The sequence below is a fragment of the Musca vetustissima genome, unplaced genomic scaffold, assembly GCF_032173495.1.
Source record: "Musca vetustissima isolate MV318-11 ecotype Yass unplaced genomic scaffold, APGP_CSIRO_Mvet_v1 utg4060, whole genome shotgun sequence".
NCBI classification, from domain to species: domain Eukaryota; kingdom Metazoa; phylum Arthropoda; class Insecta; order Diptera; family Muscidae; genus Musca; species Musca vetustissima.
The window spans coordinates 118,249-128,535 of NW_026884815.1; the positions used below are offsets into that span (position 1 = coordinate 118,249).

At 32.6% G+C, this 10,287-nt stretch overlaps 2 protein-coding genes across 2 annotated transcripts; both read right to left on the bottom strand.

The window, feature by feature from the left end:
- Positions 1 to 809: 809 nt before the first annotated feature.
- Positions 810 to 3,838, bottom strand: LOC133331835 (vitamin K-dependent gamma-carboxylase). Its single transcript, XM_061540219.1, has 3 exons — positions 3,520 to 3,838; positions 3,110 to 3,456; positions 810 to 2,053 (listed from the first exon to the last, which is right to left on the bottom strand). The coding sequence occupies exons 1-3, from the start codon at positions 3,831 to 3,833 to the stop codon at positions 810 to 812; spliced, it is 1,905 nt and encodes a 634-aa protein (XP_061396203.1). The 5' UTR covers positions 3,834 to 3,838.
- A 3,762-nt stretch (positions 3,839 to 7,600) lies between these two features.
- Positions 7,601 to 9,025, bottom strand: LOC133331823 (uncharacterized). The gene has a single exon (XM_061540197.1). The coding sequence runs from the start codon at positions 8,269 to 8,271 to the stop codon at positions 7,609 to 7,611; it is 663 nt and encodes a 220-aa protein (XP_061396181.1). The 5' UTR covers positions 8,272 to 9,025; the 3' UTR covers positions 7,601 to 7,608.
- Positions 9,026 to 10,287: the final 1,262 nt, after the last annotated feature.

The following is a 10,287-nucleotide window of genomic DNA, read 5'->3' on the forward strand; positions in this document are numbered from 1 at the left end:
ATTGTGGAAATTGAAAAGAAAACCTCATCCCCCCGATAAATAAAAGAAATTATAAATATGTCTTTTTTAATTTATTGTATATTTGTTAAATGCATACATAAATTGTCCATATATCACTCACATTTTTTTCTGAACATAAAACAAACGGGTATTTGTATACAAATGTTAATAATAACAAAAATATGTAAATATATATTTTTTCACAAAAGTAAGTAACTAATCTTTAAAAGTTTATATTTGGCATATACTTGGCACATTAAAATAAAATGGTATTAGAATACATATTAACAAACTATATACTACATTGTTAGATCAACCTAATAATTAAAACCTGTACCTGTCATAGGTTTCAATTATTTACAAAAACAACTTTCTATTTAACTTTTACGTTTACATAGATTTATTATTTATGTTAACAATATGACTAGCATATAACTGATGAAGGGATATTTCTATATACGGTCTGATGAAGGTACTGTGAGCTATTAACGAGCTGAAGACAGACTGGTGAAGGGAATTTTATAGACCAGCTGACAGAACTAAAAATTTCAGACAAGCTGAAGGAGGAAGTGTTCATATAGCAGGTGAAGGAACGATCGGCTAAAGAATAGTAACAATGTACAATTTTGTACACCTCATATATTATCATTCGTCCCGTCCTTTTTGTCTTAGATCTATGAGAAGTACATAATTTGTTATTTTGTATAATGCCATTTAAATAAATTAAATTATTAATCATATATAGTTTTTTTATAAATTGTCTTTGTTTTTTTTTTTGTTTCAATTCATAATCGTGCAGTAACATCTTATTAATCTTTATCTCGTATTTTCATTGGTATCGGTACACCATATAGCAAATGTAAAATACAATTACCCATATGTTGTAGGAAACGTATATAATTATCTACGCGCTGTCTAAATTCTTGCCACAACGGCAGTAAGGGTTTCTCCTTTATTGTTGTGTTATCAAGTATGATATTCTCTTGTTGCATGGTCTTATTAACATATGTATAAAGATAGCATGATGGCTTCATACCTAATGTGGTTATGTGATGCATAACACCAGCGGGAAGACCAATACTTTTACCAGCTGTTAAAAAATATGATTCATTTTCATCATCACTTTTATAACGGACATGACCCTCCAGTATGGTAAGCGAAACATTTGTCAAATCCGGTGATATAAAATGATCCAATGTTAGACCTGGAAAATCGGCAACAAACATCACATCCGAATAATTATTCCACGATAACACATCATCGGCTATGTTACGCAACCGGGGTCGCATATGATTCAGTTCTGTGAGCAATGGCAAGGACCATGATGTTCTCTTAAAAGGTGACCATTCAGCTGTTAGTAAATCTACCCTTGGATCAAATACGCGTTGCTGAAAGCGGCCATTCATAGAACACCAAACATCAATGTAAATGGAAATATTTGTTGAACTTAATGGACTGCCACGAGGATTCCGTTTGTGTTCAAAATCAATATTACGTTTTATACACTGGGCATACTGTTGTGCCATATCGGCGTATTTCATCCAACGATCGTATTCCGTAAATGCATAAGGATTTAAATAGTGTGTTTTATTATTGGAATTATCTACAACTTTAATAGTTGTCATAATGGTGTTGTACGAATGCACCATCATATCCCATGAGTAACCATATAAGCCATTTGTCCAATTATTATATCCTTTGGTAATGAAATGTGAATATGGCAAAAATAGTTGCAATGCACAGTAAAGCAGAACAACAAATGTTTGCAAATATTCTTTCTTGTTGCATTTGTTGGTTATTTTTAATTGTTTCTGACACCCTTTACAATAATATATTGGATTGTCGTTTATTTTTTCTGGTTCTTGGAGTTCATTGTTAGTCTCTTCTTTGCTGCTGTCTTTAATTGCATTTACTTTTTGTACTTCCTTTTCATTGGGATCTTTTTTCATTAATTTGTTATACAATTTTTTGAAATTTTCTTTATTAAGTTTTCGCGGCCAATCAAAGCCATAAAACATTGGCACTTGGGCCAAACACACCCATGGAAACATACCTGTTGGAAAAATAAAAAATAATAAGTTTTCTGTATAGTTTTAAGTGTAGTTTTTTTGTTGTTTATAAAAGAAGGATGAATTTATAGACAAGCTGGAGGCAGCCTATAGAAGAACTGACAAATGTTTACAGGCCAGCTGTACAAAGCTTGTTTAGACCAGCTCAAGTGTTTATTTATAGACGAGATGAAGAATTTTTTTTATAAAGGTGCAGAAAGGATTTTTTATAGATCAGTGAATAAAGTTTAGACGAGGTGAATGGACTTTTTATACTATAAAATCTTTATAAATTAGCTGATAAATTGAGTCTAGGGAGTCTGAATATATATACGCTGTTTAAATACATATACGCTTTGCATGCAGTAGTTTATACGACCCCTTAGTATGCTTCGACTTAGCATGTTTTAAATACATATACGGTCCTTAATTTAAATTCACTGAATTTTGCAGCCAATCCAAACCAAAGTTATAAGCAAAAATGTGCATGGCATATATACTTTGAAAGCTTCTAGAAAAACTCACTTTTCAGACTTAAAGATATATACGAGATAAAGATAGGAAGTTCTAACATACAAAGCGAAGGCAGAGACTCTTCATATAAAAAATGAAGTCCTAACAGACGAGTTGAAGTCTTAATAAAAGAATGGAAATATGTAGTATTTATATAAGTGCTGATCTAATATACAAGGTCTCTTTAAGATGAACTGATACGTGGAGAACACATAGACAAGCGGAAACAATAGACCCACCGTAGACGTCTGTCACCTCAGCCCGTTGTGTAAAAGCAATATTGATGGTACAATTCAACGGACAAGATATGGACAGGGAGTCTTAATAGAGGATTTGAAGGAAGGAGGTCCTTATGGATAGAGTCTATATAGAAGTTAATATTATAATTGTTATTATATTTCCTTATTATAGACTTCCTCGTGATGATATTGAATCACTGTACAAAAGAACACAAATTTTATTCACATAAACCCTTTTCTTTTTTCTTCAGATTCTAGAAATTGTCAAAACATTTGTATTTACATTTAAAACATCAACAATCAACTTACCAATTACAAACAGACGTGAGTTCATCAAATGAAAACTAACCATAAATGGTGTGGCCAATAATCGTGTCTTGCTGCATGTCATGAAAAATGCTATACTAAAATCAAATATTGCCGTAAACCAATGAACAATTAATAAATCAGCCAATTCTTCAGATAACACCCAACGAAATGGACTCAAGACCCAGTGGCGACTTAGTGAAGACATAGCGTAACCCGATAACCATTCAGCGGTAAGTTTTTTAAGTCCGGCATACATATAGAGTATGAAAAATTGAAATTTAATCAGAAAATAATTCCAATATGGCACAGTGGTCGGCATTTCTGGATTGAAATATTTATCTAATGAGCTGTAAAAAAAGATAATTTATCTTTATAAAGAAAAAAATTAAAGAAAACACAATCGCACTTACCAATAACGATTTGCTTGGCTAAAGAGTAGCATTACACCCACCAAACCAAATAGATAACTATGATTATTCCATGCCGGCTTATCCAAAAGGAAAATATACCAATAGGGTAGAATAAAGGCCAAGCAGCTAAGACGGAAACGATAACCCAATATTATGCCAATGGCACCCAACCACATACACAGGTAAATGCAACCCATAATGGGAAAACTGAACACCTGTATGCCATCGAATAGTGGAAAATGACAATGCAATGGTTCACCAAATCGAATGTCTAAATTTCCGCCACCACGCTCCTCAGCCATATCGATTAACATTGCAGCACCTAATTAAAAAACAATAAAATATTCATATGGGAGATCATTTTGTATATTTCAATCGAACACCTACCATAAAAAATACGAAATACACCAAGCGTTGCTGCATCTACAGGACGTTGTAGCCATTTTGTAAAATTGTCATATGTGCTAAAAGTCTCCAGGTCATAATCAGTCAAATATTTAAAAAGCCTTTCCATTGTGTTGTCGTTGTTGGTGTTGTTTACTAAGGTCGTTGTGGTTTTATGTTCAATGAAAGTCTCGTTGGGTTCTTTAGTCGGTTTTGTTGTAATTGTGGAGTTATTCTCTGTAGTCTCTTCAGATTCTTTTACATTGTTGCTGGTTTCATCTTCTTCTGAGCTGTTTGCGGACACATTTATAGTTTTTTGGTATTCAGAAATAAGTTTTGTTTCAACATCCATATTGTCCGTATTCTGAAAATTTAGAAATCCAATAAAAATATTAAAAGAAGTATATAAATAATTTCGACCTTTTTAGCCAGGTTGGAAATTAATGATGAAAATTGTGGTTTAAATGTATGATGTAATGAGAACAGATGAAATCATTATATTTTTAAGGAGTTTTGGGGACTCAATACCTAAATGTCGACCATTATTTAAAAAATTAATGTAAGGCGATTTTCTACTCAAACGAAATGTATCCTATTGGAATAATAGGTTATATAGGAGCTCTTGATAAAATGGAACCAATACTGATACTTTTCGGTACGAAGAATTGTGAATGTGAAATTGCACCCAATTTTGTAAGAAACAAACAAAAAATAAATGCTGTATGAGAGGTTATACTGTATCTGTAGATATGCCAATATGAAGATATGCCAATATTATTTGGGAGGGAGATTTCCTACCCAATCTTTATTGGGGATACACCAAAAATGGATTTATCAATACCGCCAATATTTTGAAATTAGAGTCTAAACCAACATTCGAACGAGATTGCTAAGGGTCATTAATATTCTATAGAAAATGTGTGTTCATTATTTTCAATAGAAAATGAGTTGATTCTTCTAAGTCATGTACTTTCCATAGAAGCTTTTTCGAACCTTCTAAGGGTCATTGATTTTCTATAGAAAATGCTTTTGCCATTCTTAAGTCATCGATTTTCTACAGATTGTAAGGACCTGATTGGATATTTTAAAAGAAACGTTTTCTATAAAAAATACAATACACATTATATTTATATGCAATATAGTAGATAATAACATCTTCATTTACCAATTCATTAAATTTCCATCTACAATTCACATGAATTAAGAATTTCCCACCCCTGCCAATTTGATGAGAATACAATAATCCGCATACACATTTTTTATTTTATTTCAAGAAATTTTATTTTGTTTGGTTTTCTTTTTAAAAATTTGATATAAATACATGCATGCATTATTTTTTTTTTCTGTTTTGCTCTGTTTGTTTATCATCATTCCCGTTTGTTTTGTATACTAAAGACTTAAATTGTTGTTGTTCTTGTCGGTTTATTTGTGAATATTATTGTGTGTTGTAAATTTCATACGAATGAATGGAGAAGATAAGACGCAAAAAACAAATGTTGATTTTCGCATAAAGATGTGTATAGTTTTCGAAATTATGGAAATTGAATAATAAATGTTTGGGGGATTCCCCTATTTTGTGGTTGAAAATAAACATCTCTTTATACGAACCATATCTTCTTTGTATATTTAAATTCTTCATGTTCTTGAATTTTTGTTCACTACTGTTTTGCTGTTTGCCATTCATTTTGTTATTTTATTTACGTTTTGTTTTTGTAATATTTTTGAAAATCTCTAAAATCGTTTACGACGACAAGCATTTGGAAAAAATTTGCTTCAAACTACATTGTTTTATATTTTTTTGTTTAATATTTTAAAAGTACAATAAATTGTTAATAGTTTTTTAAGGAGCATTTCTAATACGACAATTGTGAATATTTTTTTATTTGTTTTTGTATTTTTTTTCTGGTGATAATTTGAAAATGTAAAATAGAATTTCTGTAGTTTTCTTGAATAAATAAATAATTGAAATAAATAAAAAATACTTTTTTGTATTTGGAAATAAATATAATTTTTTATTTTTTTTTAAAAAATAAATAGAAATATGTCCAATTTGTAATTTAAGAAGGAATTAATAATTTTCTTTTTAATTAAGAATTGATTTTATATAGAAGAAATACATATACATATAAATATAATTGAGAATACAAATAAGTATGTGGGTGTAAGTAATATTAAAAACATTTTCAAAATACATACATTCAAGTTATCCATACATTTATATATTTTGTTATGTATTTAAATTATTTTATTTTTTTTTCAGTATTCAATTTTAAAATATACTTTCACCGTTATTTTTGGGAAATACACTTAAAGTTAATCTTTGGAAATATTTGAAATAGAAGTAGTATAATATATACGATTAAATATGTATGTATGTCTTTAAAGTCATATTATTCTTCATCATCATCATTGTAATAATGTTATGTGCCGGTCCACCATTGCACCCTTCCATCCGGGTTATATTCGAAATTTTCTTTGGGTAAATTTGAAAGTAACCCATTAAGATTGGTGGATGGGTGTGTGTGTCCCGGCTTCAACTACAGTAAAATTTTTATATTATTTTATAATGGGGGAGATTTTTTTCGTTACTTTGGTTTTTTAAAAAATGTTACTTTTACTGTTTGTAATTTTACGACAAATATATGTATGTGTGTAATTCAAATTTCTAATATATTTTATACTTTTGGGAATTGTAATTTCATTATTTTTGTTTGCCTTTGCCTTCATTGATTTCTCAAATATTAGTTGTAGTAGTAGTAATTGTGAGTTTTCTGTTGTTTATAAATTTCTAAAATATTTTAAAGTATATTGTTATTAATCTGTTGTGTTTTTATTTTCTTCTTCTTCTGTAATATATTTTCTTTATGAAATACAATATATTTTTCTTTGTTTATTTCTTCATTATTTTTTTAGTTAAGCTTTTATTTCTGAATTGTGTTGGAAATTTTATAAGTTGTTAGATTTCATTTTAAGCAAATTCTCAATTACATTTGTTTTTCAATTGCAAAAATTTAAAAATTTTTGAAATATATAGATATATATATGTATGTAATGTATATATAAAAGTATATGTATATGCAATATAAAGCCAGCAAAAATTAGGGGAAAATACAGGAGAGCAAGTAGCAACTTTTCAATAGGGTGAACAATGTAAAAAGTTCTCGAAAAAATTGTTAAAACATTGCTGCTAGTTTTCTTTGTTCTTTTGGAGATGCATACTTTAGGGGGGTTTTGAATAACAATTTGTCGGTATCCACTTTTTGCAAAATTTGTTCTCAATTTTTAATTTTTCACTCTCCATAAACGTTCCTCTCTGTTTTTCAGCATTACGAGATACACATTCTATTTGTTATGTTTTATTTATTTAATATTGTATGTATTCGTTTGCACTCATTCTCTATTTTCTCTCGTTCTCTTGATAACCACCCCCATTGAGTAGATAAAAGCACCCCTAAACAGCAAAACAAGCAACTCTGCTTTCAACAGCTCCCCTTCCAGGTGTCCCATCTTCATCATCTGTATTTATTCTGCTCCACCTACCACAGTTACCACCGTCCTCTTCTATTCCCCACTGCTACTGCTTTCCATTGCACATCATTACTTTTATACCTCCCTCCATCTTCTCAGCTAGACTGGTTCATCTTCAAATTTCTTTTCGTCTTCTTTTGTTTCTGAGAAATTTTCACAAATTTTCTTTGATTTCCCTTAAATGCGATTTTGATTTAATTGGGAACGTGGTGTAAATGGTGAAACCATCACACCACTCGGCCAAATTGCCTCGTTGAACAGTTCATTGAAGCGATAATCGGGTATGGAAATTTTGAACTTACAATAGGACAAGGCAGCTAAATTGGCATCGTTTTTCACCAATTTGGTACATTTCACCAAATTCTTGTTCATTTTCAGCTCCTCGGCCAAGTGCTCAATGATGTCGTCCTCAGTGGTGGAGGTGGCAAATTTACCCACCTGCACCCAACGGCCATAGTCACAGACCACCTGCAAACGATCCGAATTGCAGTTGTTGCCCACCACAATCAGACTGTTGGTCTGTTTCTTTACATCGTTGGCATTGTTGGTGTTCGGTCCCATTTGAAAGTATTGCTGATACATGCGACCCTGTATCTGGTTGACCCCATTCACCAGCTTGTTCAGCTTATCCTCCATGGCCTGCAATTTGGTGGCCATGGCTTTTGGTGATTGCTGGCGACAATCATCGCAGCTGAACACGATCATGGGGTTCTTTTGTATGGCCTCATACAGGGCTTCATCGATGTTCACACAGCTGCGATGAAACTTCTTTTGACAGGCACAGGTAATGCCCTCCTTGGCGTTGATGACCTTTTTGCACTTGACGCAGTTGTCAGCCATTTTTGGTCTTCGGTTGTTGCCGCCGGCAGCAGCTGTAGTCTTATTCGCCGTTTTCGGTGTTGTCGCCTGGACGGGAGATTCAGCCGACCCTGAGTTGTTGGCTGCTGTTTGAGCGTCCGAAGAGTTTTCTGCCTTTGGGGATTCCACTTTTAATGATTTAACTAACTCACAAAGGAGTCAAAATTTGGCCTCAAGAAAATTTCCAAAAATCGGTTACAACTTAACACCCAAAATGTTTTGCTTCACTTCTGAGCTGATATTTCACGCAGAGAAGTCGCTGGACAGGAAACAGAACCGGATTGGATAATTTTGCCACCGCCTGGACTATTTCTGCCACAAATCTCAAAGAAAGAACACACACCTACCTCCTGGTTGGTTGGTGGGTTGGTGAGTACTTTGTTGTTGTCGTCGTCGTAAAATTGCACAAATACGAAATTTGTTTTTGCTTTTTGTTGTTGGTTTTCTTTTGTTCTATGGATGTAACAACGTTTGTGTGTCTCGTCGCCGCGTTACCTCCACTGGATACATACACAATGTATGGATGAGAAGTTCTTTGGTTTCTGCTGTTTTTTTTTTAGTTTTTTGTTGTTGGTATTATATTCAAAATGTCTAAATTTTTGGGGTGTTATAAGAAATGAGAAGTGAGGGAGAATTGAATTGAAATTATTTAAAGAAGAATTGCCGCTTCCGCCAAACTAGATTTTTTATGATCCGTACGCTCCGAATGCCGCTGTTCAACTGTGCTCTGTAACCGGCTGTTGGCTCAAGCATTGGCTGTTGTCGTCGTCGTAGTCATAGCCATATCGACCACCAAACGAACAACCAGCAGACCGGTCATGCGAATTGGAACACAGAGAGTGCAAAAAACAACCCCTATTCGGGGCGGCTTTTGTTCCTGCTGTCGATGGTGGTTGTGTTTATGGTAATACAGTCTTTTCGTCCTACAAATCAACTCTCTTTTGCACATACAATGATAATATTTTATGGGATAGCCAACTTGATGCCATGTATACACAATAACGCTTGGGAACCGTGGTTAGAATGATGTGTTGATGGTGCCTGCCATATGTTAATGTTTTTTTTTTTTTTTTTAATTTATTTATTATGAAGGGGTTGAAGTATCACACATCTTTTCGAAAGTTTTGGACATGTAGGATTCATCGTTTAGTAGCTCGTGATCAATTCGTTAATCCTTGCTATATGGTCTTACTTATATTGGAATATATGTGACTCATATTGAAGTGCTTCGTAGTTAGAAATATTGCGGAACTAATTATAGAAACATTGAAAGCGATACATATGTATGAAACTCAGAAAATATAGATGTTGAGTTTTCCGAAGATATGTTCATTAAATTTAATGGATAAGTTGATGGAGTTAAAATTAAACTAACTTCTTCCAATCAATATTTGGTGATTTATTTTCATGCCACAATGATGGAGATGTTTGTTGCGAAATATAACGTTGTAGACAGTCCACCAAAATTAGAAGAAAACAGTTTTGAAGTCACACCTGCTTTAGATGTTGAACAACAGACATCTTCAACACAAGGGGAAATATATTCAGCAGATTGATGTAGGAGCTAAAGAAGGATGTAATGTCCAATAAGCGTCTTTTTATTCAACCTATAAAGCCAAAGCAGGTTGTATGTTACCATTGGTGATTATTTTATAGCATTGTGTTAACTTCTTTTGCCAAAGAAAACATGACCGTCTGATATAGAAAACGGTCAAGCGATCGATTTCCTTTGGAATTGAGAAGGAATCATACACAATATATGACACGAAGATCAATCCTAGTCCTGCCAATTGAAGTCCTATGTTTTCGCCAAACATCACACATAATCGCTGTGAAAATTAACCGACCAGTGACCGTGACGATGTCGCTTGAACTTTATAATCAATCAATATTATTTTTATGGATTTAGTATAGTCCATCTATATGGTCAAAAATTTGACAGAGATAGATCTGCTTATCGTTGTTTATATAAAAATTGACTTATTGCCCTAGAAATAA

What these genes read in the sequence shown, in the direction of transcription:
- LOC133331835 (XM_061540219.1), bottom strand. Translation starts at nt 3,833, where the DNA reads ATGTTAATCGATATGGCTGAGGAGCGTGGTGGCGGAAATTTAGACATT. An exon ending in AGCCAAGCAAATCGTTATTG is followed by an intron (nt 3,457 to 3,519) that starts GTAAGTGCGATT and finishes CTTTTTTTACAG; the next exon opens with CTCATTAGATAAATATTTCA. An exon ending in CTCACGTCTGTTTGTAATTG is followed by an intron (nt 2,054 to 3,109) that starts GTAAGTTGATTG and finishes TTTTTCCAACAG; the next exon opens with GTATGTTTCCATGGGTGTGT.
- LOC133331823 (XM_061540197.1), bottom strand. Translation starts at nt 8,271, where the DNA reads ATGGCTGACAACTGCGTCAAGTGCAAAAAGGTCATCAACGCCAAGGAG.